Source organism: Topomyia yanbarensis, chromosome 3 (genome assembly GCF_030247195.1).
Source record: "Topomyia yanbarensis strain Yona2022 chromosome 3, ASM3024719v1, whole genome shotgun sequence".
Classification (NCBI taxonomy): domain Eukaryota; kingdom Metazoa; phylum Arthropoda; class Insecta; order Diptera; family Culicidae; genus Topomyia; species Topomyia yanbarensis.
The window spans coordinates 39,249,302-39,277,235 of record NC_080672.1 but is presented as its reverse complement, the minus strand read 5'-3'; the positions used below and the strand labels follow the sequence as shown (position 1 = coordinate 39,277,235).

General features: G+C 41.8%; 2 protein-coding genes across 3 annotated transcripts; one reads left to right on the top strand and one right to left on the bottom strand.

Moving 5' to 3' along the window:
• On the top strand, positions 1–693 carry LOC131689833 (large ribosomal subunit protein eL39). Its single transcript, XM_058975154.1, has 3 exons — positions 1–126; positions 231–334; positions 397–693. The coding sequence occupies exons 1-3, from the start codon at positions 124–126 to the stop codon at positions 443–445; spliced, it is 156 nt and encodes a 51-aa protein (XP_058831137.1). The 5' UTR covers positions 1–123; the 3' UTR covers positions 446–693.
• A 5,648-nt stretch (positions 694–6,341) lies between these two features.
• On the bottom strand, positions 6,342–23,383 carry LOC131689816 (exportin-5). 2 transcript variants are annotated; one of them, XR_009305479.1, is made up of 8 exons: positions 23,222–23,383; positions 22,731–22,951; positions 20,206–22,670; positions 19,941–20,144; positions 19,514–19,868; positions 7,479–7,647; positions 6,984–7,408; positions 6,342–6,897 (listed from the first exon to the last, which is right to left on the bottom strand). XR_009305479.1 is itself a non-coding variant. In XM_058975127.1 (7 exons), the coding sequence occupies exons 2-7, from the start codon at positions 22,847–22,849 to the stop codon at positions 7,043–7,045; spliced, it is 3,678 nt and encodes a 1,225-aa protein (XP_058831110.1). In that variant the 5' UTR covers positions 22,850–22,951; positions 23,222–23,383; the 3' UTR covers positions 6,342–7,042. The 2 variants fall into 2 exon arrangements, 1 of the variants encoding a protein (XP_058831110.1); XM_058975127.1 differs by having other exon boundaries at positions 6,342–7,408.
• Positions 23,384–27,934: the final 4,551 nt, after the last annotated feature.

The window sequence follows — 27,934 nt, the reverse complement described above, 5'->3', positions numbered from 1 at the left end:
GGGGCGATAGAAATTTTGCGTTTCTATCCTCAAAAGTTTCACTTCAAATGCGTTTAACTTCTTCCGTTGATATGTCACCTTCTTTTCCGTCATATTGGATCGAAGTGAACACATCAGATCGAAATGGTTTGTACAAAAATATTAATTTTACAATGAATTTATCAATAATTTAGCCGTTTTTCTACATTTAAAACTGACTATATTACTACTTTATCAAATTTTCATTGCAGTCGGCCCATAAGACCTTTAGGATTAAGCAGAAGCTAGCGAAAAAGCTGAAGCAAAACAGACCCATTCCACAGTGGATCAGGATGCGTACGGGTAACACAATCCGGTAAGAAACTAATTGAAGTAGCTCAAAGTGAGATGCACTAATTTGAATTTTTTTACCTATAGTTACAACGCCAAGCGTCGCCACTGGAGACGCACGAAGCTAAAGCTGTAAGCTACGCACTGGTCGAATATTCAGTTCAGTTGCAGAAGCGGAAGGTACAATTCACAACTTTTTGGTTTGTGTTTGGAATACAAATACTTTGTATTTGTACTTTGTACTTGTAAATACTTTGTAAAACTTTGTACACGGTCTCCGGAGAAATTGATTCACTGACGGTGAGTGTACTCATACTTGCTGTGTGGTTCGATAAATAAAATAAAAGCTGCGAAGTTTCGAAGTGTACTTTTCGCTATCTAAAACGTCTCGTGAATTTAATTTCTGAAAGTATCCATCTGAATTTTACGTTGCGTTCTTGCCTGTCACCGTGCCTATCACCGACACCAGACAGATGACTCCATCGTCTGGACCCTAGGTAGTGGCCTATCAACATATGGATTAATGACATATGGTAACGAAACCTTACATTTCGCTTGTCTGTTTTGATGTATGTCTCCATAATCATCCCAAACAGCCGTCTCACCCTTATTCTTGTTTACGACGAATGCGAGTAAGTCCATTAGATTTTGCTGCAGTAAACTGGAATACCAACCACTTTCGAACGAATCTCGCATTCGTCGTAAATAATAAGGGTGTAGTCAGCTATGTATAAAGGATCAAAAAGCTGAGGGGTGTCTGCAGGGCATTTTACTTACTCGAGAGTAATCACTACGGTCTCGTTCCAATGATTCGACCTCATGAGTCAATCACGAAAGGAAACCGTAGTAGCGTAGAGCATTCCCAACAGGTGGACAGAAGATCCCGCGCTTTGTTTTCCAAATGTTAGCAACATGAGTTTGGCATTTCAACTCTCCCTGTTCAAATCGTTTTGTACACGATACGAAACGTGCACGTGTCCCTTACATGCGTTAAGGGAATATTCATATACTGTAATCAATGAAAATAATGTTGCTGTACCATGGGTCTTACGGATCATGTCATTGGTTGGCCTTTAATGCTGCGAAAGCCAGGAAACATAAATATACCACATATAGAATTTAGCGGAGGGTAGGGAATACGAAAACGTATATTCTTGTTCATAAAAAGTGGTATTGAGTGGGGCAAATGTTAACGTGGATTCTTCATCCTAGTTTTTTTTTCTTTATAATAAAAACAAATATGCATGATCATGGATTTAGGCAATGTGCGAAACACTCGAATAGTTCATAACAGCATTGCCAAAATCGGCAGAGTAAAAAAAGCCCAGCAATATGTTACTCTCAGTAGTTTTGTCAAATCTCACAAATTTTGGATGATGATTTGAAAGATAATAAGTCAATTCTAGAATTCACTGATTGTTTCAATGTTGTATGAACAAGATTTATGCGAATAAGTGCATTTTAGGAATAGTGTATAAGTTTTTGTGGTGGTGTCCTCTAAGGGTTTGTACATTGGGCCGGAGTCTCAAAGGTTGATGGTTCCAATACTGCCTCTGGGGGAAGATTTTTTCCACATAATTGCTTTCGCTTCACTGAACATTTCGATCTATTTTCTCCGTTGGATACCACCAAAAAGGTATTGGCAATGACGTCAACACCAAATAAATGAATTATTTGCATAGTGTATAGTTATCAGTTTTTCAGAAATGAGGTAATTTCACGAATGTTTGAACCAGTAAAATTTGATACTAGAATAATAATTATTATCGACAGCAAATCAGAAAAGTTCAAGTGGACATTGCTGGGATAGGGCTAGAGGTGTGCGCCGATGCATTTTTAATCGGCGGCGGCGTAAGCGACATATTTGGCCGGCGGCGGCGGCGTTGGCGGCGTCACGCCGTTGGACCCCATCGGCGGCGGCGCGCCGGCGTGTGTCGGCGTGACGAATATTGACACCTATGTAACTAAAAAAATTCTTGGCAGTACAATTCCTTTCCCAAATTTTTGGTTTCTATTGTATCAGGCACATACAAGCAGACGTTACAGTTTGAAGAAAATTCTAAAAAAATCATTGCCCACAATGTACTAGCGACATCTGTTGAACACATTGCACAAAATGTAATTCTCGCAACCACATCATTTTTTTTTAAACTGAAGCTCTAATAGTGCCCACCCTGCTTGCGAAATGCAAGATAATAAATGAAAGGTGGAACTATTTTTAGTTGTTAAATTTGAAGAACGAAATAGAAAAATTGTCGAGGTTACATACTACGACTTCGCATGAAATAATGATTGCAATGGACAAATTTGAAGAATGAATTATTATTTATTGTTCTATATTTGGGAAATTAAGCAACGGTGAAACAGTTTTTGTTTTGTTTGAGGAAATTAATCCTTGTTGTCGTTTCATTGTTTTTTGTTTCTATTTAGTCTTCTTTACCGTCGCTCTTTTAGAATCCCGCATATATCAGGTACCCTAACACGATGCGTTATTAATAGCATTACTGCGCAGAAATGTCACTTTTAATAATCGTGTAAGGACACCTTTCAAGACATCCCATTTAAGCTCAGCTCAGAAATGAACCGGGATTCTGGCTGGTTCCAGTTCGTATTCCTGCTCCAGTGACACAACCGATTGTAGTTAGAATCGGTTGTGCCACTGGATCCCGTGTACGAACTGGAACCAGCCAGATTTCCAGTTCAATTCCGGCTGAACTTTACTGGGATTTCTTCATTTTCCAGGCTGGCGTTTACTTTTACTTCTTGTAAGTACAAAATCGCCGCGATGATAAAGCATATACGATTCCATGACACTACATTAACAAAAACCAACGTAAAATTTGCTTCTATCTTGAATGCAAAGTATGCTCGATGTGCTGGAATCATACAGATCTACACCCTGCGAAACCTAAATATACAGTTACTATCATTCATAATTCCACGACTTAATGTTTTAGCTCCTGTTGGGTTGAAACTGATCACTAAACACAAGCCTGATTGAAAATGGTCTGAGCATATCTCTAGTTTTCGTAGCACCTGCACCCCGCCAATTTCTCCAGCAGTTCCGGGGACCAACAAGTTCTAATCCATTGCATACATCTAGTTAGATTCGATACACCGAATAAATCAAAGTACTAACATCCTATTATGTGCTTACTCACAGATCGGCATCGTGTTGTAACTTAAGAAGTGGTTGTAAACAACTCCCGCCTTGGGCACTTCAACAAGAATGAGTTTCACATTTCCAGCCCATTTTATTTGTTTTGGTTTGCATGAAATTAAAAAGACGGTAACGTTTTCGGGTGGGTGCAGAAACTAAGTAACGCATTTAGCTCTGTGTCAAAATCTTTTCACTAACGCCACGCTCGCTGATATGGCGCATTTTTGTAATTAAATCGACCGTTTTTCCTACGAGTGAGGAAAATTCATCTCGTGTTACGACCTATTTGTCTGTGATACCGGGCTGATGCAACTGACACTGAAAATCTTTCCTGAGTGGGGCTAGATCACACGATGAATAATTTATGAGACCAGAAATCTTACCCTCTACATCGCCACATCAGTGCACCAACGTGCGAAAACTGTTCTTAAGGAAAAAAATCAAAATAAGTCACGATTCAATCAATGATAAATAAACCTCGTATTGAAAATAATTTTTGTGTTTTTACAAAATTAGTTCACGCAAAAAAAATAATCCATTATACTCAAATGTTTAGTAGGTGGTTGTATCTGAATATGTTTAATATTTTTATGATTCTAGTTCAGACCTTGATGATATATTGATTTATATTAACTTTATTGACTAAAAAAGTCCAGAATTGAACAATATGCACTAGGGGCAGATCACATTTTTAAAAATCAGCTAAATGAAATGCATTTCTTTCCATCAAAATAGAAATTGATAATGTATTTTGTGTTGCATGTAAGACGTCAAAACCCTACAAAAAATTAGCCCTACGTTCAACAAAACGTCGAACAAAGTGAATCAGCGTAGGACGTTTGTTAAACAAACTTTTCTGCGAGGGAGTGCAAAGTTGATGCAAAAATGGAAATTAATTGCATTATTTCTAATTTGATACAAATTTGTTATACATTTCTAGAGTGATCTGTCCCTAGGATGCGCAACGATTTTCGTAAATTCTCGTCGTGTTATCGTGATATTTTAGTCTTGAGCTTACCGTCGGATTTTTTACACAGAGTCACGTGTCTTATAGTTTTCTTAATTATTTCACGGACATGAATTGTAGCTAGGTAATGTATTTTTGGTGCTCAGCACAGTTTCATTTAATTTCGAACATTACACTGAATCTTAACAAAAGAATAACAGGGTTACAGGTCCTAGTAGTATATATAATTCTCGCGCTTTTGAGACTGGTTGCTAGCAGTTGTACACAATAGCTCACATAGAAATTTCAAAACCAAAGAGTAAAGTGAATAGTTCATAAATAATAGTCAGAGTTCCTTGAAGCCGAGCTCCACTGGTGAATCGTGTCTAACATATTAGGAATCAACTATATCTTGAAAGTGGAAGTATTTTTTTTTTAAATTTCTGGACCATTCCACTAATGGTGAATTGTAACTTATATGCTCGCAATCATAACCAGTTGACGAAGCAAGAATGGCTCCATGAATTATATTCCGAGTATCGTGTAATGATTTTCGAGAAAATATCAAGACTTTGTTAATTTTGTGATCTAATTCACAACCACTAATACCGTAAACCGGGGTGACTTTGATCATCGGGGTGACTTTGATCACTCGAAACTTTTTTTGTAGATCGCTTATTAAACCGGAATAGTCTACCGAATCATTTTAGTTTGAAATGATTTTTACTCTAAACTTATGAAATACTGGTTTGTTATACTTTTTAAGTATTTTGTTCGGTTTCTGGGTACAAAAACTACATTAAACCGAATTTTGACTTTACCTTATTTTTACGAAGCTTCCTAATGTGTCGATTTTTTATAAAACAAATAAATCTCAGATTTGAGCAAGAGTAATAAATTACAAGCGAGATTTTATTTTCCTTTAGAGTGGGATGCACCAAATTTACTTTTAAGAGTTTGTTTATTTTAAATGCAATTTTTTGTGAAACTAGTTGGCAATTATTTCAAAATTTTTAAGCTAAAACTCGCAACTTTTTTTATTGTTCAATATTCTATCGTGTTAAAATGGATGAAACATTTTGTACATTGATAAAGCACTGAAATAAAACAATTTTAGCAGTTTTAAAGGTTTTCAGAATCTTTTATTCTAGTTGGACACAAATTATACGAATTTTGGTTACTCGAATTTTACAGTACATTGAATACTTTGTATAATACCAATTAACATCTATTTAACAATGAGTATCTTTCCAGAATTAGTTTAAACAAACATTTGAATGAAAAACATTGATATCAATAACTTAATGTGGGTGAACATGCAGGTTATCAAAGTCACCCCGGAATACGAAAACGGACATCAACTTGAAATCATTTTTGGAAAAATACCTGTAAGCGGACAATTTTAGGTAAAACTATCCAATCTTGTTTTCCTTACATCAGTACATGGTTTAAGAATATTAAACTTGAAAAAAATGTGTTGCGTCTAAAAATATGGAATGATTACTTCGAAAAGTGATCAATGTCACCCCGGTTTACGGTACCAAATAAAGATCAATGTGATAAATCATGAATCAGTTAACGTCGTATATTCGGACGATAGACAGTGTTCATAGATTTGTGGATGAAATTATGAGTCAATGATTTTCGAGTTCGCGAATTGTCGGCGTGAGAAAAAAGCGTCGGCGGCGCGCCGCCGGTCTACCTCTCGGCGTCGGCGTTTGTTGAAATTTACCGGCGGCGGCGGCGTGGCGCGGCGGCGCACAGGTCTAGATAGGGCTACAGGAAATGTCCACGTGAGTCCATTGAGGGGAAGGAGTGAATTTATAATACTATTTTGTTCACGTGGTATATGAACACCCCAGCGTTATTGACTTCCTCAATGTATAGGCGCTGTGATAAGAACAGAAATTAAGTTGACCCAGTAGCTTCAATGGCTGGATAATAATAGTGATTATTATTATATTTTATCATTATATGTTTCTAGATTTTTTTCCCGGTCTTCGAAACACCATTTGTTTGATCATAGATGTATAATTGGGTTCCATTTTCTCAGTGATGACTTCAATACCAAAAATTAACATGTAGGTATTCTACTCGTACAAATTCATTCACGCTCTATCCGTTCAATGCTTGCTATCCTTATCACGATCAACTATAATAAACTAGAACTGCACGTAATGATGTTTTTCCTTCAGTTCCTAGTATTTAAATAATTCCTATCAAATGACACCCTATCCATTTTCGTAATTTGATTCGATTATATGCAGTGGAATTGAGTCCATTTTTTAGCAGAAATGCCAACAAATTTCAAATGAATAAATACAATTTTAAAAACAACTACTGCTGGCAGCTGTGGCGTAATTCTCGGTAAGCGATTTTTTTAGTTCCAATAGCAGGTAAATAAATTAAAATTCGTATAACACAATATGAGAAGCGCAATTAACAAGCAACCGGTGTCGGTTTCAGCGTGAGATTTTGTTCCCTATGGAATACAAAAAAAGTAAAGGATGTAAACTTGAACTGGGATCGAGAGAGAGAGAAAATAAGAAAACTAATAAGAGAACTAACAATTTTAAAATCTAAGCAACAGTGCCTATTTGATAGGTAGGTGGTACACGCGGCCGAAACTAACTCCGACTGGCAAAGAGATGTGCCAGTCCCGTCTCCTGACCGCCGTCGATCAGATTGTATACGTTGCGTGCTGTCGCTGCGGTTGGTGGAACGATAGGTGGCAGGTTCAAAATACGAACTTCCTTCTTGCCATGCTGACCCAAACTGCGACCCATTATGTGCGAGGTTATCTTCTTGAACAGATCCTTCTTGGCTTTATCAATCTTGTTCCCTTTGGTGCTAGCGGAGATCGAGATCTTCTCATCCAGCTTCTGGATGTCCGCTGCGCTGATGTTGGGTATTTGTTGCAGCACCTCCAGAATGCAGGGAAACTTTGGCCGCAGGATTTCGTACGCCTGCACACCCAGTGTGATAAGAGATGCCTGAAAATTTAATTGAAATCACAATAGAATGAGAAAGGAACATAATATCTACCAGGAAAAGCGATCTTACCTGATTGGCTTCATGTTGCCCGTGTAATTGAAGGCCTTGTAGAACTGCGATTATGATGTTGGATGCCAAGGTGTCAGTGACCAGCTGCTCAGAGGCAAGGAATCGAATCACTGGACCGCTGAGAAAAGTTGCCTTGAGACTTGAATTACTATCGTTCCACGAAAGCACGCTACAACGAGAGTAGTTAGAAAACATTGGATGGTTTTATCGTTGAAGTATGATTTTTTTGAGTATGAAATTTGTAGCATGCGAGCTCCGATTACTGCTGCATGCTGATCTAATTTGAGAATCGTTAGCATTTTGAGGAATGCTACCTTCGATTTTCCAGTAACGAATGAGCATTGGATTTGTCCCGATGCAAAGACTCTGAATTAGTTGACATAGGTTTGGCTTAACAAGCCATTGTAAGATGCACTGTGCTATATTTTTCTCTAGTGGAGAGCAATTTAGGTTAAACACTACTTTTTCTCCATTAAGGAGAAAATTGTTTAAAACTATCTTTGCTCGTGAAGAGCACGAAACCTGTAACTAAATTAGTTATAGAATTTGCGTTTCGCCTTCGTCTCATCAGAATCAGACACTAACTTAGTGACAGAGCTAAGCTAGCGCCGGAGTGACGTTCTCCTCCCGCTGATTTTTCTGGACTACCCGTTGAAGGCTGTGGCTGCGATGTTCGCGGTTTCAAATACCTGTTACCTCCCATATCTACTAGGTATGAGCGCTCATTTAAGCAGTTGTTGAATTTAGTTAAAGTTTCCGAGAGTGTGCGTTTTTGCGTTGAACAGGTAGATTAAATATTGTAGCACTAGATTTAGTTTCTAATTTTAAGTAATAGATTACTTCACTAATTTTAAGTTCAATATCATGTAGCCGTAGAGTTAAGTATGTGTTTTTTGCATTATGTGCAGATTGTGCTTTTTCACTCGTGATAAATAATTACTAGAGTCTATATACCTGAGTCGCGCTAAGACTCACTCCATATGGTGCCCGTTCGCAGGGTTGCTATCCTTACTGTCGGCGCCAGAGTGGGTGATGTAGATAGTGGGCGCGATGACCTAATAAAATAGGCAACACTCCTCCAGGGTATGACAACTTCTGGTTTGTGTACTACTCGACGCCCTGAACATCCAGTACTGCCAACTTTGATGCTGGGCGTTCATAGATACCAGATGCCGTTCTTACGGTTGCGGACCGCACCTGTTTTTTTTGGCTGATGATAGTACTGATGACTATTCCCTTTGGCCAACAGTTCCGGGGCATCTTTGGGTCGACGATAAGTACTATATCTCCAGCAACGATGGGTTTCACCGGCATGTACCATTTTGTCCTACGTGTAATTTCTGGCAAATAATCACCTACCGTTTCCAGAATCTATTTGCCAAAATGTGCACCAGTTCTGCTTCAAAGCTATCCCACTATCGTCTGCAGTGACCAGTGGTGGCGTACCGTTGGATGAACCGAATAGAAAATGGTTCGGAGCTAGTGCTGGAGCAGAGTCATCATCTACCGACACGTGCGTTAACGGACGAGAATTCACTGTTCTCTATGCTATATTTCACCCTAAGGAGGAAAATTTGGTAAAAACCAAAATTTCTCACTAGGGTGAAAATTTGTTGGTAAAAACCAGTCTTTGTACAGGAGGGCACAAATCCTTATTTCATACTATGTTGCGTTTCGGCTTCGCCTCATCAGAAACCGACACTAACACATTGTCGGAATAGATTAGCGCCGGCTTGACGCAAAACCCTTAAAACTAAAACACACTATGTGTTTCAATCAAACGACTGATCAAACGTGATGTCCCGTTCGAGCAGAAGTTCTGTTTATGCCGATGAGACACAAGTGAAGCCGAAACTTGTCTTGGCTTAGCAGGCCTATGCGAAAGCACTATGCTATATTTCACCCTAAGGAGGAAAATTTGGTAAAAACCAAAATTTCTCACTATCGGCATAAACAGAACTTCTGCTCGAACGGGACATCACGTTTGATCAGTCGTTTGATTGAAACACATAGTATGTTTTAGTTTTAAGGGATTTGCGTCAAGCCGGCGCTAATCTATTCCGACAATGTGTTAGTGTCGGTTTCTGATGAGGCGAAGCCGAAACGCATCACTGTTCTCGATTTCTGTCAACAGATTGCGAAGGACTTTGTCGGATGGAGTCTTGGTAGAACAAACCACCATCAGGTTTTTCTTAACGGCTCGTATCAACCGTTCCCAGCTTCCTCCCATATGCGGAGCTAGCGGAGCATTAAACGTTCATTCGCTTACGGAAGAAGTGAGCTCTTTTATGATCTCGTCGCGATCGACTCCTTCATCGAGTCTTTCTAGCTCTCGTTCTGCGCCAATGAAGCTTGTTCCGCGGTCACTGTAAAATTTATGAGGTTGGCAACGTCAAGCGATGAAGCTCCGGATTGCCATGATGCAAGGGCTAGTAGTCAAAGAATTCACTTCGATATGTATCGCTCGAACAGTCAAACAGGTTGTTAACATTCCCCACCGTTTCTCGATCCGTCTACCGACCACTACTTTCATGGGACCGAAGTAGTCGACTCCAGTGTGCGTAAACGAACGTTCGAAAGCAGCTAGTCGACCAGGAGGCAGATCAGCCATGATTGGAGAGTTTGGTTCGGCGCTTGCAATCTTGCATCTTTGACAATATCTACGCACTTTATGCCGCATTCATCAGACCACGGCGATTGCTTGTACAGTGGACTAGATTGGAAGAGGTGTTACAAATTCTTCAACCTTTCTTGGCGTATTTGCAAAATGTGGACTTCATTATAAAAAAAACATTCTTGCTGTGTGCTACGAATCAGGTATGTTTCGGTCAAGTGTAGTTTGCCATAGGTAAGCGATCCCATACTGAACAGCTTCTTTTGGAGCTTCAACCGGTAGCTTGCTATGAATCGTAGCATCTAGGCGACCACTCTCCTAAGCCGTACCTAGTTGGAGAAGTCCGCGACGTGAATGATTTGTTCTGGGAGAACATGACGCCCTTCCTCAAGTCTGGATTGTGAGCTGCCCCCACTCGTCCTCGGTTGACCACAGGAAATTCAATCCATTAAACCACCTGCTCCCGTCAGACAGATCTGGAAGAGTGCTGCACTTCGTAGCGTCGTCAGCAGCTCGTGCCTCCGTAGTTTCCAGAATTTCAATCACTCTGAATCCGACGAACTGGTCCCGTCAACGATGCGAGTTTATCCATACCTAAAGTTTCAATGACAGTGACAACGACAGACGCGAGTCGTGCGCCAATCACTGCGGCTTGTAACTCCAGTCGGGGAATCTATGTTAGTTTCAATGATGTTACTCTGGTCATTGGAGTGACAAGAGAGCAACTGATATTTCCTTTCTTGACTATTTGAAGATACGACACGGCTGCCATTCCATCCTTTCCAGCTCCAACTAATGTGTGTAGCTGCACCTCATCTGCTAATCAGAAAGCTGTGACAATAGCATTGAGCAATCCTCGCATTTTCGACTTGCGGTAAGACTTTTATCCACGATAGCAATTTATCGAACACATCATCGTCTATCTCCTCGTCCCAGGCTATACTAGATAGCCAAATATCCTGTAACAGAATCTTCAGGTATGCTAGGAAGTGTTCGATTAGTCCATATGGATCATATATAGTCATCAGGATTCAGGACCCGTAGAACCTCTCGTTTCGTACGACGTCTTCCACCTTTCAGCAATGCTTCGTCGTACCGGTTCCAGCCGACCTTGTAGGGGAAAACATCAAGGTATGCATTCCATCACATACCCAATACCTTTTGCGTGGACAACCCCGATGATAGATCGAGGCTCTTTTCTTCCGTGTTTGCCTCTTGTAACGCTGAAGTGACTACTCTGGAATTGCTTATCCAGTTTCTAATATGAAATCCACCTTGGGCGTGCACGTGCCTCACGCTCATCAGCATGTCGTCGACATAGTGCGACTTCGTAATGGCTTCGTATGCTTCTGGGTAGTCCATCTTGAGTCGTTCTGCGTTGACGTTCTTAACGCACTGAGCGACACTGGGAGAGCAGCATGCCCCAAAGATCATGACTCTCATAGCATAAACCACGAGTTTGCTATTTTCATCCGTTCAAAAGAAGCACTGCTATCGCTGGTCTTCTTCGCGAATCAGTAACTGGTGGAACATTTTACATATTTCTCCAGTTATTGCAACAGGATGCAGACGAAAACGTAGCAGAATGGACAAAAGCGAGCATAGCGAATCAGGGCCTTTCAATAATGCAGAATTCAAGGATCTTCCGTGAGCTTTGGCTGCTGCATCCCACACTATTCTAACTTTTCCGGGTTAATTACTGGTAATACTGGTAGGAACCATGTCTGAGCAGACAGCTGCTTAACCACGTCGTCGGAAAGCCTGCGAATATAGCCTTTTGCGGTATAATCGGCAATTTTCTCCTGTAGCACTTCTGCCAGCTGTTGCTTCTTCCCCATACGATGCTTCAAACATTGATTTGGCGAAGACACGTTGGACACAGTCCAAACTCTCGGACTACATCCCATCTAGAGTCTCTCGACAGCTCCAGGAACCTTTTGCACCTATCCACAGATTTACAGCCTTCGTTGCATACTAGGCACGGGTCAACTGGCGCCAGTGCGGCTTCCTCTAATGACCTTGGACAAATATTCGATTTAGTTTTGTATTCGACGGCAGTTTCCGAGTGAGCATTGAGAGAAATGTTTCCTTTCTTGCTCCGGCAGACATCGTTGGCTTCGTATCCAGTGGAATCGTAAGGCAAATGACGGAACTTGCCGCTTCTGCTAAAGAGTAGATCCATACACTGAAAGTTGCCAAATTAACTGTTATAAGCTCTGTTCGGTGTTGTGCCCAATTTAGCTTTACTGTCGGTGGCAGTTTGCTGACGAGCTGGTGTAATAAAGTGATATTATACATATACTCTTCAAGTCCACATGACTCAACAGTTGCACAAAAGTTTTGCACATTTACGGCGAAGTCCTCCAATGTTTCCAGTATATTCTCCCGAATTGCTGGTAGCGAGCTTATTTTCGCAATTAACGAATGCATAATTACTTCCGGTTGACCGTACGAATGCATGATTGACCGTACGAATGCATGATTACTTCCGGTTGACCGTAGCATTCTCAGGACACTCACGCCAGAATGCACTTGACAGCTTCATAAGCTTTAAACTTCTTTGCAGCCGTACGAGGTTTTCATCTTCTGTGAATCCACACATTGCTGTCTCTCCTCTTTCAGCAGATCTGCTCGCTGAAATGCTTGTTCATTTTCCAACTGCGTCATTCTTGCGCACCCACTCATCTACCCGGCTTTAAGCGGGCGCGCTGACCTAATAGAATAGGCAACATCGGTTGTGTATGGTCACTGGACTCCCTATCTTTGATGATGCTGGATCCAGCTATACGTACACAAGTGCACTAACTTGAAGCTCCGGTAAGTAGCGAATCTTCTTATCGTAATGCTACTTATTCTGCTTATGTCGTACCTCCATCATAGATGGAATATCTTCTACCACCTTTGGGAGCAAACGATTGGCAGCGGTACTCCACCTTTTTACTGTCGAACTACAAGGCTCCTATGTACTAAACTCTACTGCTTCACAAAACTGAACGAAATCAAGCTCTCGAGATGCCTTGGTTAACAGCAGCGGACGGTGATCAACATCCACCATCAACTTGCAATATCAAACAATATTTGCGCTCGAAACGACGATACTTCACTTTTATTTGTCCCAGTACCTTTATCGGATTACCAAGCACTGTCGATGGCTGCAATGACGGTTTATGCTGACCCGCGAGCTTCGCTAGACGAGCGAAACCAGCTAGATGACTCCATGACTTGTTGAATTTCAGATTCAGTTCAGCTGCTACACCACCTCCGTTATTCGAGTATCATGAATCTTGGATATTTCGTACTCCTGTTCACTTTCGTCTATCGACTCTTCATCTTCGGAATATTCATCATTAGAGTTGTTTTCCTTCACCTCTCCGACACATCGATATCTCCGGTTCTTTGATTTATACGTTGCTTCTTCTACCTTCATGAAGTGTTTTTTTTTATTATATCGGTGAAATCGTTTACCAAAAGCGGGGCAAAACTCGTCCGTGTCTCCGCAAAACTTGCATCGAGTTTTCCAGTTAGGAGCGAGGTTTGCCATTGCTGCCCTTGTTGACTTCTGATTCTTCAGTTGTATAAATAAGCCAATCATTGGCGAGCCAACCAACCAGATGTCGAGGTCAGTTCGGCGATTCCGGTGAAACAGGGCGTCCGAATCGCTGGTGCCCGACGACACACAACTGGAGGTGTCCCGTCGCGGTCTACTTAGTCTACTCCTTGACGGTTAATCTAGCTTACGCCAACGGAGAGTTCCCCGACGAAAAACGTTCTCCCGATTAGATTCTTCTTGGTTTTCGCTGTATTTATCTTGGGTCAACCGGTAGGGTACCGTGGTCGTTTCGGCGATTCCGGGTGGAGTGTGGCGTCCGGTTCGCTGGCGTCCCGGCGACCCATACCGGGTGCATTGCTCTCCCGAAACCGATACTAGCTGTTCAATACGCCATTTTCGCTGTAAGGCACTCATGATGTGCGCCACCACTCTGTTGACCGTGTTCACGTCGCTTGTCATGATGTGGACGACATTATCCGGATTGATGTCCGAGCAACTCTCTGCGTGTCGCTTCGAACTTCGGGCATCCAAAGACCATACGCTTCGATATAGCTTCAACGTTCTCATACTCCGGACACAACGGGACGTTGCGTGCCTGAAACGATGACGATACTTCCTGAAGCAGCCGTGGCCGAACAGGAGCTGTGTCAGGAGGGAGTTCATCTCTCCGTACTTTCTATTGACCCACGCCGCAGGTTTGGGATGAGTCAGTACGTCCACCTTCCGTTTTCTGTACTGTCGTATTCTAGCTGCCACCTCGCCATCGAATCGATTCTCACCATCTTCCTCACGTTTTCTCGCCATCCTCCTCCGCCAGGGTGATGCAGATGAAGATCATCCCGGGGATAACGCATACTGTCTCCGACGATATTGTTATGTACCTACTCGTGACTCGTACGGCCATCAGCCGAAATGTTGTCCTGTTCAGCTTTTCACGATTTCGCTAAGTTGTCAGCGCAGAATCCTAGCCAGGAACCTCATATCGCAGTATCGATAACGAAACAGTAGATAGCAGACGTCTCGCGATGCTTTTCGGACCGCCGACCTTTGACATGATTCGCCGACTTTTCGCAGGCGTAGTCACGTGGTTGTTGAAACTCAACCGGTCATTGATTATCACTCCCAATTGCTTCAGTGCACGCTTCGATGCAATCATATGCCCTCCGACGTCGATATGCATCCGCTGAACCGCTTGTAATTGTTGACCCACAACACCTCCGCCTTGTGGTTATTTCTAGCTTGATCCCGTTCATCTAGCTCTCGATCGCGTATATTGTCGACGTCACCGACACCTCTACTTCAAGTGTTTTACCCATCACCGTTAGTGACACGTCGTTCGCGAAACCCACGAGTTTAACTTTCCTGGCAGCCGTAGTGTTATGAGGCCGGATTGCCCGGTGGCTTATCTGGCTTCGCCAGCAACACCAGCTTCTGCACATTACGCATTTCGGGGAAGTAGACTTCATTTAAACACTTCTGCAGCAGCATCCTGAACATGACCGAATATGCTAGTATCACAGCTTCCAGCACCACGGAAGTTTTCCTTGATTTCAAGCGCTTTGATGATTATGCGAGCTCATCGTTAGTCACTTGCCGATCGTCCGTATTTGCTGCTTCTTTTTCGCCGTACGATATTGATGGCCAGATTGTTGGATTCAAGAAGAGACCCTCCACAATTATCTTCAGCTTACCCGGACACATTTTGGCTGGCGTCGTCGAGCCCTTCATTTTCGCCATAACTCGGTACGCGTCACCCCAGGGCTTGACGTCCACTTCTCGGCATAGCTCCTTGTGGCAATCTGACTTGCTAAGCCTGTTCTTCCGTTTTAAAGTGGTCCTAGCTTCCCAAAACGCTTGCGCTCTTCTCTATTTGGCTCCGCTATTGCTCTCTGAACTCGCCTTCTGGCTCTGGAACAAACAGCATACAGCGTACTAAGCGTCTCATTCCGCCAATAAGTTTGACGCCATCTTTTGCGTGGTTCCAGTTTTCGCGGCATTGTGGCTTAACAAGCCACCAAAATCCTTCTTGTTAGATCAAACGCATCCACGCCCTCGGTCCCGCCGTTCAGTCGAAGTGCCTCAATGAAGGCTTTCGTCTTCCACTTTCGCTTGCCGGTCATCCTTCTCCATGCTGCAGCCGGGCTACGTTGACCAATATGGTAGCGAATCACCTGGTGGTCGCTATGCGTATACGTTTCGCATACTCTCCAATTCATGTACGCCGTCAATGAAGGACTACAGAATGTGACGCCGATAATAGGCTCCCTTCCGTTTCTCCGAAATGTGCTAACGGAACCTTCATTGCACAATCGTACGTCCAACTTCTCTAGAGCTTCCTGCACCCTATAGTGTTGGTTATTCTACAGCCACACTCCACAGTCCAGGCGTTGATGTCGGCACCAATGACTTCCGGCTTTCGACCTATCAACTGCTCCAGCATTAGGATGAACTGTTCCACGGTTCACCTTGGAGGAGCGTAACAGCTGTTCATGAAGACGCCGTTGATTTTGGTGATCGCAAAGACTTCTTATGAGCGTTATAAATGGGGAATCTGCCTAGAACATTTACCACTGCCGTTCTCGATCTATCTACTACCCAGTTACCGTTATCAGGGTGGACTTGATACGGCTCTGCAATCAAAGCGACGTCGCATATTTTCTGTTGTAGACTGCTACAACAGTTGTTGACACCGCACACAACTGTTGTGGCAGACTACGACAGAAACTCTATGTAACGTCGCTTTGATTGCAGATCCAGATTTATCTTGGTTATCGCGTCGGCCTGGAGCCGGCCTCTTGTTGGTAGGGCATTTAAAGCCGTCTGATAGTCGTTTCCGTCCGCTTGAGTACGAAGCATCTCATGCCGGATTTAACCGGGGCCTGATTCTTACCACGTTTTCCCCCAATTCCCTCAGCTCCGGGTCCTCTCTGACATTCTTGAGCAGCACTGCATAGGTGGTCGCATCATTGGCTTTTATGAGCACGACTTCTTCGATTGGCATTTTCTGACGAGCCGCAGGTTTTGCTTTCCTCTTCTGCTCCTGTTTTAGCTCTTCGTTTCATTTTTGCTGTTCCCGTGTTTTTCCTTCCAATCTACAACGGTACTCCAACTTTCTCCCTGTTGGGTGAGGTCCTTTCCCTCAGCAACGACAGCGTCCTCGTGAGTAACCCACAAGTCTTCTGGCTTCTGGCGAGGTTCTTGCCCTGCTTCGGAGGAGCTACGTCGATAGTAGCCTTAGACGTCATCAATGCTCGCTCAGCTACACCAGCTCTTCACGTTGCCGTGTCATACTCCTTCACGACAGACACCAGCGCCTTTCGGATTCTAAGAATCATCTCCTTAACCTTCTGGCAGTCGTGCTAGTGCACTGAGTGCACGCTGCTCTGAAAAGCTAGCGAAACTGTTTTAGGGCACCAGCGACTGTGGACTATTTGCGCGACTTCCGAAGGACATTGTTTCTCGTGTCCACAAAGTTGTGGAGCTCCTCCACCAAGTACTTTCATGCCACTACTTTCTGTGGGGTGTAATCTATCCCGGTCAGCTCTGGCTGTTGTTACTGCTTCTTCTCCTCCTGCTCTTACTGAATAGCTTCAGCTGCTGCTGGTGGTGGTGACCTCACTAAACTACTTCTGGCGAACGGATTCGCCGCGCCTGTGTGTGTATAATGCTACTACAGGAAACATACGAGGGGTCACTGAATAACGCAACATGTGCATTTATGTTATTGTGATACGTCCCCTATCGCTGCTTGCCGGTAGGTTTTTGTCTCTTTTTCTTTGTATGATATTCTCGTGTAAGGAATAATGGTTTCTCGTTGTTCATTGTTGCTGAAATATTTTTTATTTACGCGACTTTAAATTGTTTTCGTTCGTCACGTATTTATTGGAATTGTTTTGTTGCAACCCTTTGATACTGCCTGTCAGGTACGTCCAGCATATTTTGGTACGATTTCAATGCTTGGCCCTATATGGACGAACCATATTTCCATATCAACATTTGAATAGGGCTAATAAGATTTGTAAACAAACTTTTGTTTTGCTGATTTCTCCTAATTTGTTATCATTTCAACACAAAAAACATTTGAAATTGATTCTACCAAGGATAAAGATGTTGATTCATGTGTATTTTTCATGAAATTCAACTCGGTAGCGGAATAATGAGCGAAATAAGTTTGTTTACAAAAGTCTCATTAGCCCTTTTGAAGAATTACTATTGATTTGAAAGATATAGTTTCTGTACACAGGGCTTTGTTGAACATTGTCATAACTTTGTGGGCGGCACCATTCTTCCAATGGTTTTAAACAATTCGACATATGCTTCGTTTTGCTCCACTATCTCTTTCATGTTTTTTCTCATCGCTTTCGCAGCTCCATATTCTGCTCCATCGATATAGTTGCTGGTTTCTGTTCTCGGAATTTCCTGTCCGCCGCTTTTTGCATCCTTGTGCATTTTTTCTTCTACTTCCGATTGAGATTCCTGATTCTCATTTGGTATCTTCTTGTTTTTGTTTGACCGATCTATGCTCCACACCGAGTGGCTCTTCGTTTGCAATGCCTCTGCATAATTTTTCTGAATAGTCATAAATTTCACCATGTGTTGCAAAATTCTGTACCTGCTTCAAACAGGTACTATTAGTTCCTGTCGTGTTTCAAATATGTGAGATTTGATTAGTACTCTCTTGTAGGATAATTGATTTCTATAGCTAGATTTTTCCCAGTTGGCACATTTGGTTTATTAGTTGCATTGTCTCTATCGCCACTATCGATCTATTTTTGCACCTTGCTCTTCCTTTGCAGTTCATTGCAATGTGTCCATCCGTATCGCAAACATTGCTGGCATATAACAGTTTCTGTGATGCACGGTTTTACAACGACACTAATACTGAACAACTTTACCTGAGAAGGCAATTTGTTTTCTTTGAACACGACTCCGATATTGCTGGACCTAGTTTCTTACCGTCCCTCGACCTAATGATTCGGAAGATTACTAATTCCGTAGATCCGCCCTCCATATATTCCAGGAGCTCTTGATCGGAAAGATTTTCTCGGATTCCGCTAACTCCTTTGATCATTACGAGGTATTTTGGGAGGTGTCGTTTGTGGTGATTCAGACCCAGATTTTTGCGCATAGTCAATCGATTTGCAACATGTCCAACATATAAACGATTAGCATGTTCCAGTCTTTTTTATTTCAATGATCGGTTTGCTGAATCCATTTTGTTTAAAGATCATTCCCACGTTTATCTGGGAGTGTCGTCTACAATCGTGCATCGAGTTAAAAAACGAGGCGGACTGTCGGCATAAAAAAAGGTAGTGACTCCAAATCCTGACGATAAACAAGTCGACCAGAGAACGATCGCTGAAGTTGTACATGAAGACGAAGTTTTGTTACGTGGTATAGTATGACGAAGCCCAACTTTAAACAGATTCCTGAACAGAAATATACGTCGACTGGAAGAGGAAAAGTGGCAGAGATTTTCGAACACATCAAGCTGTCGAAGTTCGCAAAGAAATTACTCGTGTGGCAGGCTATCTGATCTTGTGGCTTGAAGCGCGACATTAACATCGAAATCGGGACTATCAACCATGAAGGTAATGCGCAGGAATGACTGGAAAACCGTCTGTTATCTTTGTTCGAGGAAGACATTTGTTTCGTTCTGTTGTGGCCGGATTTGATATCTTGCCATAACCAATTTGGTCAATATCCTCATTTTATCAACCCCGGGACCGATGAAATGGGTCATCGTTGTACCTCCAAATTCGCTGTGTACACGATTTGTTTTTCATCAAATTAAAGCACCCAAAACTTTGAGTTTGTGGATTGCATTCTGTAGTTCTGTGCCCAAGAATCCGATTGCATAGAAACACTTACCTCAAAACAGTCATCACGATCGGAGTGCAGGTGTACTGATTGCGCAGCAATTTTCCACCAAGATCGCTAATCACCTCGGATGTCATGGCTGATTGAGCAGCCCGTGTCAGGGCCTGCGGGGGACCATCCATGCTCTGGTCGTCGTGGTCCATGCTGGACTCGTTGGTGCTCGTCGCCGTCGGATCGACGGTACATCCGACCAGTGCCACCTTCAGCACATCGATATACTCTCGTGTAAACGATCGGTTGAGCATATCTTCCAGCACCTCCTGGGTGTCATTAACGTCTTCACCCAGTTCGCCGGTCTCGTACAGGGCGGTTATGTACTTCCAGCGAGCAGTCAGTCTTGTCAGCACTGTTTAAAATAAATGAAATAAGTAAGGAAGCTTTTGACCTGTACCAAAACGGGGAAGGAGAACAAACTCACTGAATGGCGCAAAGTGGGCAAAGATTGGCAGTAGAACCGTTTCGTGAAACACAGGAGCGCAGGAATAAACGAATGGCTTGAAAAAGACACGCACCAGTGTCCGTAGACGAAAATCCGGCACGTTTTCCAGACAGGCAAATATGCTGCCGATTAGAGCGTCTGCGATACCAGGCAGCGCATACAAATCACGACCAAGCGAAGGTCCTGTGAGAACGAGATCAAATCGTTAAAATATGTCTGAAAAGTTGACAAATTATGCACTCACCCGCAGATCCCATCATGTGATAGCAGTGTTCAAAAGTTTGCGACAGAAACGTTTGCATGCGATCGAATGGAGTTGGGGGACTCTTCACGTTCGGATCGAGGGGATCCTGGAGCACCGGGGAAACACCTAGCAGCTGCTTTTTCTCATGTTCCTGCATTCCGTTAGCACTTTTAAAGTAATGATCGACCGCATTCATAGCATCCGGTTTCCATAGCTCGTTGAGAACTCGCATCAGGCCTAGAATGTGGGGCAAAAGAGGAACCACATGTGAAGTCGCTGGATTGCGACATATCGGATTTCCGGACTCGGTCAACGCGACGACGAATCCTCCTCGGGAGCAACGATCTGGATCATCCGGCCAGGAGCATCGTTTGATGACACCGAGAATTAGATTGAGAGCGAACAAAATCTGACCTCGATTAATGTTGCATTGATCGAGTTGGTCACTGGACTGTTGAACCGGAGGTTTGTTCAATCCGACAAAGTCAATGAAGGTATGTGCATTTTTCACAACCGGTGACAGATGCATCCAAAGTGCTACAGCATCTCTAGTTATCTCCGCCACAAAGTTGCTCTGTCGTTCATATTCGCAGAAGTGATTTGATATTAGTAGAAGAGCTTCCAACAGGGTGACCTGTTCAACATTGCTCAGCTGGCCTCGTTGATGGATTAGATTGTGCACACTGGTGTTTATTTGATCGAAAATGGGCAGAAGTAGCAGTGGATATTTGTGGGCAATTTTTACCATGAGCGATGCCGCGTGACGTCGTTGATTTTTTACGGCCTTGGAGCGATTGTAGCGAGTTTCTCCAGCCGGTTGAAACACCAGTGCGGCAAAGATTTTGTCCAAAACTCGAGGCAACAGTTGTACTCCGGACATGGCAACGCAGTTGGCAGATGTTATTTGACAGGATGACATGCTGAGAAATACGAACAATGCTGAGATACAGGATAATAGTACGGACAAAATCAAAGGATCGTTGGAATCCACCTTGAGACATTCTTCTAACAAACGTAATCCGGTTGCGACGGACGGGCGTTCTGTTACTAAGAGAATACGGGACAGAACACCATCCAGCACGTTAACCAAAGCATCCCACTCCAGATATACCGGATCGATGATGCTGCATGTGGTATTTCGTTCGGAATGTGCCTTCTGTAATCTCGCGCTAAGCCATTGTTCACAGTAAGAAAATGTCACCAACGGAGCAATCAATGTGGCTTGACGAAAAATTTCTAGCATATCTGTCCGGCAGCGAGAAAAGAATATCAACCATTCCTCTTCGCCGTCGTAGTCAAGACTGATAAACGTCTGCGGATGCATCGTAATTTCAGTGGGTCTCGAAGCTGGATATCCAACTTTAATTATTTTAGGTCCGATCAGTTCAATTATCTTCGGAATGTAATCCAATAGTAGCGGATCGCGACAGATTTGTTCGTGTTTCAGTAGGCTCATCCAAATCAGAGCAGCGGAGTGATTTAGTGTGTAACTTGAGTGACGCGTAAAAGTAATAACTGTTTCCAGAAAAGTTGACAAACTTTGTCGCGGGATTAGACAATCTTCTTTTCCCCACAAACCTGTCAGTTGAACTGCGAGACCGCTGAGAACCTGAATTAGTTTCTTTAGAAAAGCATAATACGATTCACTTCCCATGCGCTCGGTTTGCAGAGCTGCCCGATAATAGTGACCCACAGGAGCTTCGTCGAATAATAGAAGCAGGGGCTTCCGGTCTTTTATTTGTCCTTTACGATTCACTATTTGAAGCAAACATTCCGCCGCTGGTTGCTGGAACTCTTCGTCGATTAGTAAAATGCAGAGAATTTGAAGCAGTCTCCCATTAGCAGCCATTATGTGGTTGATCGAAACCCACTCGACAAACCCGGTTAGCGTGAGCAGGGCAACTTGCACAACGCGACTATGCCCTAGAGCCTTAAGCTTGTTTCCTATGGATGTGGCATTTCGAAACTCTCCCACGTGCAGTTCGATGAGTCTTAGAAAGAAATCAAATATTTCTGACATATTCACCGTCAGAGCTTGGTAGATGTCCTTTCGTCGCTGATTGCTCTCAATTGTCTGTAGCAGTGCCACATCTTCCACCAATCGGAGGAACACCAACAGAACCAACTCCGTCTGAGCAACACCCTTTGAACAGGCATCACTTAACTCTGCCAGTAAAGTGGTCCACTGTTGAGGCCATTCTCGCTTAACCATTTCAACAATGATTCGAGACAACCCATCTTTGATATGCGATACACTCTGATCCTGGGCATCACCTACTCCTGCACACAGCAACTTCATAGCATTCTCTTTGATGAAAATTTTCTCTTGCTGGGAAATGTTATTCCAATTAAACTTGACCGTATGCTCCATCAGTTGAAGTCCAAAGTGTCGAACTATAGATGGATAGTTTTCCGTGACCAAAAATAGACCTGCTTGCGCACACAACGGAGAGACTTCTTTGAACCTATAGACAGTAAATGTTTAGTATCATATGACCTCCAATAGATTTGGGTTTTTGTCTTACCTTTCACATGCAACATACGCATCCATCCTAGCCTGCTGTGAGGCTGCTGGATCCATTGTGATTTTAACCGCACGAGCCAGCTCATTTGCCAGGCCAACCACTTCGCCAGCCGGTTCCATTACAAGATCTTCGCTGCAATTTCCGCCGTTTTTTATGTTAATGATGTTCGGAATGCAACGTCAATCCTTTGTCTTTCCCTTTTGTACGCTATAGGTTAATTGCTGTAGAGTAGAATATTAATTGAATTTAATCTAATTACTTCGACTGTTACTTAATTCAAAATCAAAATTATAGAAACTAATAAATCTCACAACACACCGGATGGAAGATAGGAACTAAAAAAACATAAAATTGAAATATAGAGGTGTCCATGTTCATCGCCGCCTGCGTTCATTCTTTTCCAAGTACCGCGCTCGTCAAGCTTGCACGTCGCTTACGATGTGCTGTGGTGCGATTCTGCAGAATCGCCGGCCCGTTTTTTGTGGACTTACCGAACTTTATGCGCGCAGCTAACAGCGATTCATGTTCCGAGACTACTGGTGGTTAATTCGAGAATAATTTCCTAAAGTTTTTACGCTGAAAGCGCACTGAATCTTTCTTTTTCCAGAAAAACACTATTGTCGATCTAACCACAAATGCTGCCTTTTGCAAAAAACATCAATACAATAGCGCTATCGAATGGAGACTTTTTGAACCAAAATTTGACAGCCTTCAAAAATTTTGCCACATCGGCCAAACCGCACTGTGAATGACTGCAAGTGGCACTTATAAAAAATCAAAGTAAATTTGCATGTTTAAAGTTGGCCATTTTCGTTGTTTATACACACTGAGAAACAAAAATATGCAAAGTTTTCATACTTTCTATTCTCCTCTCTTTTATTCTGCTGTGATGTGTATGCATTTTCTAACATAAAGTTCTAGTAAGCATTGAATGAGTGGATAGACCGAATGTCAAATGCATAAAATTCTCAGCAAAGTGAAAGAAAGTTCTGTGTGTAAATAAATACCATTCCAGAAACGTTTTGAACCTAGGGGCAGAACACTCTAGGAATGTATAATAAATTTGCATCAAATTAGAGAAAATTCATTTAATTTCCATTTTTGCATCAACTTCGCACTCTCTCGCAGACAAGTTTGTTCAACAAACGTCCCACGCTGATCCTCTTTGTTCGACGTTTTGCTGAATGTAGGACAAGTTTTTTTTCAACCCGGGACTCCCATATATTGAACTCATAAATAAATTTTGTGGTGATTTGGTGATGTCATGGCGGCTCGAATGGAGCAGCATTTGAAAAAGGTGCATCTTAATTAATATTTTCCATATATGTAAAAAATAAACCACAGAGAACAGACGTCCATCTTCAGCATTCAACTTGTGTAAAATATCTAACGGTTTCGAAGGTAGTTTGGATATCTAAACCAGGTGCGCTACTGTCGTCATGTTTTTTTTGTGGCTGAGTGCGACAGAATTAACAGCGGTTATTCCTCTACCCAGTCAAACTAGTCCGGAACCGATTCGGACTTCCAGCATGAATTCCAGCTCAAATGCATCAACCGATAGAGTCGGAATCGGTTGTTTTCTTTGAGCTAGATTCCTTGCAGAATCCATCCAGGATTTCGAACCGGTTCCTGAATCGATTTGACGGATAGTTGGGATAGGTTGGTGTGGCGGCGCTAGTGTTTTTAGTATATTAATTCAAATGTTTACACACGTTTTTTAAATATTTTTGTTCGATCATGGATGTCTGTTCTCTGTGAATAAACATTTTAAGCATTTCTACGATCAAAACTTTTCGCTGTTCAAATTAGGAATCATTCCACCATACCTAAACAGAAACATTGATTCCATTTTGAATTTAAAAAATCCAAAATAAAATAAATCGAGTTTCGGAAATACATGACTTTCAAAATCTAACCACTTCAACTTATATTGGAATTTCCGAAAATCTTCCGGATCGAATCAACATCTCCCCAGACATGAAATTCTCCGGTAGGTGCCGTTCCGTTAGGTTTCTATCAGACTGGAGATGAGTAAAATGTCAGAATAATTCTGAAGGGATCCATACCAAAACCATCGCAATATCTTCCGGACAGAATTATTGCAAAAGTCGAACAAAACTCTGGCAGGAGTCGAACAAAATTGTACATTCCTTGCAGCATTCTTGCTGAAACCGAGCACTACCGGTTTGGTGCCAGAATTCTGATAAAAGCATGCAAATTCTTTTCAAAAACAATTTTGTTAAATTTGTAGGAAACCCTACATGTATTGTTTATTTTCCCGATTAAATAACTGGAATTCTTGACGTTTTTAATGAACTTGAAACAAGATGTCGTACACTCAAAAAAAAGTAAACGTTATGCCTATTGATTTTACACATAGATTTTTGCAATTAACGGAGGCATATAGACACTATTTGCTGGCACATAAACCTAATGTGTGTATTCACAAGAAATATTAATCTTACATTCACATTTCATAACTATTAGGCACATAAAACCCCATTCTATAATAATATGCACATATAACTTATGTGTGTGCATACATAGTTTATACAGTTGACACATAGAAGGTATGTGTGCGCGTGATAACAATAGCATTTCTTCTTCATATGAATTTTAAGCGGTTTGAAGCAAATAGAATTAACGTTTGGATTTCTTTCAGTGTAGGTTTACGATTTGCTAAGCTTGGTGATTTACTTTCATTGGCCAAAATTCTCGAGAAAAAAGCACTGATGATTTACCGATTACAAACTTCACACAACAAGAAAACTAAAACATTTTTAGGAAGCAGGTTGTTAAAAACAACGACTTCCAGCTAAAGATTTATGTAACTTTGCTGACGGTTTCCAGTTAGGGATAAATTTATTTTCTAATAATAGTTTTCCATCCACATTTTGGAATACGCTTTTTGCTCTGGTCGCATTGACGGCGTTCATAACACACGTAATGAAACACGCTTTTCTCTTAAAACTTTTTCGTTTCATTGTTCGTGATACTCGTACAGAGAAGGCATATTAGCGTCACCATGGCACCATCAAATCGGTGGTACATATGAAACAAGCACCATCTGTCAAGTTGTCCCTGGGTTGGTTTTTATGTAGGGTTTTGACGTCTTACACGCAACGCAAAATATATTGCACGCAACGCAAAGTATATTATGAATTTAAATTTTGATGGAAAGAAATGCATTTAATTTCACTGATTTCTAAAAATGCATCACAAATCAACTTTTATTTTGCAGTATCATTATCACTAGACTTTTTTTCAAAACATGCGACTTCATCATCGACAATTGCAATTGGCTTTCAGGTCAAAGATCTTTGACAGCCAGTCTTCCCATCCAATTCCCATTCCCATGAACGACAAGTTTGCACCTGTGTACAAAATTTCGTGCACGCGTTCAACCTCAGACATGCTTTGCCTTTGTGTAAAGGTTTGCATCGAACACCGAACCCAAGCGAACGATGTGCAAACTTAGGTTTAAGGTTCAACTGAGAATGCTTGCAAAAGCGGCCATGGAAAATGAAAAAAAAACACTTTTTTCTCAAACCGTTGGAAAAATCTTCATAAAAATGAATCAATGTATTCGAGGCATTGGTAGAGTACTAATGATTGATTTTCATGAAGATTTTTCCAACGGTGTGGGAAAAAACTGCTTTTTTCGTTTTCCAAGATGGCCGCTCTTCCACGCTTTCTCAGTTGAACTTAAAACACCGTGTGCGTACATAAGAAACGCACACACAAAACAGAATGAGTCAATGCTAGTGATGATGGGTGAGAGAAAGAAAAAAAAGTATCAAGAACCTGTGTGTACGAACACCGCGTACGTACATGGGGTTCGGTTGTGCAGACGAACATTTTCTCGTGTTTAGGTACGCATTAGCGCGTTCGAGTTTGCACACGAAATGATGGTGTAGGATGAGCACAGAACTAGAGCGAACATGGTGTTCGATGTTCATTTGGGAAGACTGTTGACAGCATATGTTGCATTTTCGACTCTTCGGAATAATCGATAGACTCGAAAAAAACTGATGGCATCAACAGATAGATATCCAATTTCATTTCACCTGCGTAACCCTTACAACATTCGTATTACATTCTGGAAGAGTGAAAGAATAGTAACTGGTTTGACGATTAGTATCTTTGTAGACTTCCCCCTACCGATTGCTCCATAAGTAGTGTTTCAGCGGTGGATGTAATCGTAAAGGCTCCGGATTCCTGTTTTGAAGAACAGGCACGCAAGCCTTCAATGTTTTGTGCAGCGAATATTTAAAATTAAATGTATAATTTGCAGTTCATTACCGCACAAAAATGTAAACAATAAAAATGACAACTGGTAAATTCACCGCACACTGAGAATAAGTTCGAAAATTCTGCAATGCATAGTTGCTAATAAAGTGTATGAAATTATAATGTGGATCTATAATTCTACAATAACATTATAATTTTATAATTTGGAAGTGTCACGCCCCTTGGATTTGCCCCTAGTTTTGAACTATACTTCCAAACTATTCATATAATAATCACCATATTAAGAATGCTACTGATGTATTCTGCCATGATAAGCATAACAGTCCCACCTGCATAGGAAATCCATAGCAAATGGGACTGTTATGCGTATCACGGCAGTATTCCATCATTGTAATTTAACTATTCTACTACCATACTAACTTTAGTAACCATTTCCAATATCTTCTGTATACACTGAGGAATTATATATTACATTGTACTTTTGTACCAGAGGTTAATATTGCTTGATTATTCGTACATCTGTTTTCCCTGCTCCAAAAACCTGTAGATTAGCATCATCAAAAACATCGTCTTACAATATTACGGCGATACCTCAATTGGACAAGGCGACTTTCAACGAAGCATTCTTCAGAAGATGGCGTGTAACAAAACAAAACTTCGTCAATTGATGGAATTGAAATATGAAGCGGAAGATTTTTCTCCAGTTAATATTTTATGCATCACTAGACCTAAACTATGCATGTCACGATAATCTGTATGGTTCTTGAATGGTATATTGTCAAAATGTATATTGAAAACAGCACATTTTGGTATGGTGACCGTTCTTAACAACCTGTTGTTTGTATGGTCGAGTATGGAAAAACACGAAAAACGGTTATGTTCGATATTATACCAAGCAATGGTTAATCTATTGTTGAACGAATCATATTGAAAATGGTTTTGAAACGTTTGAT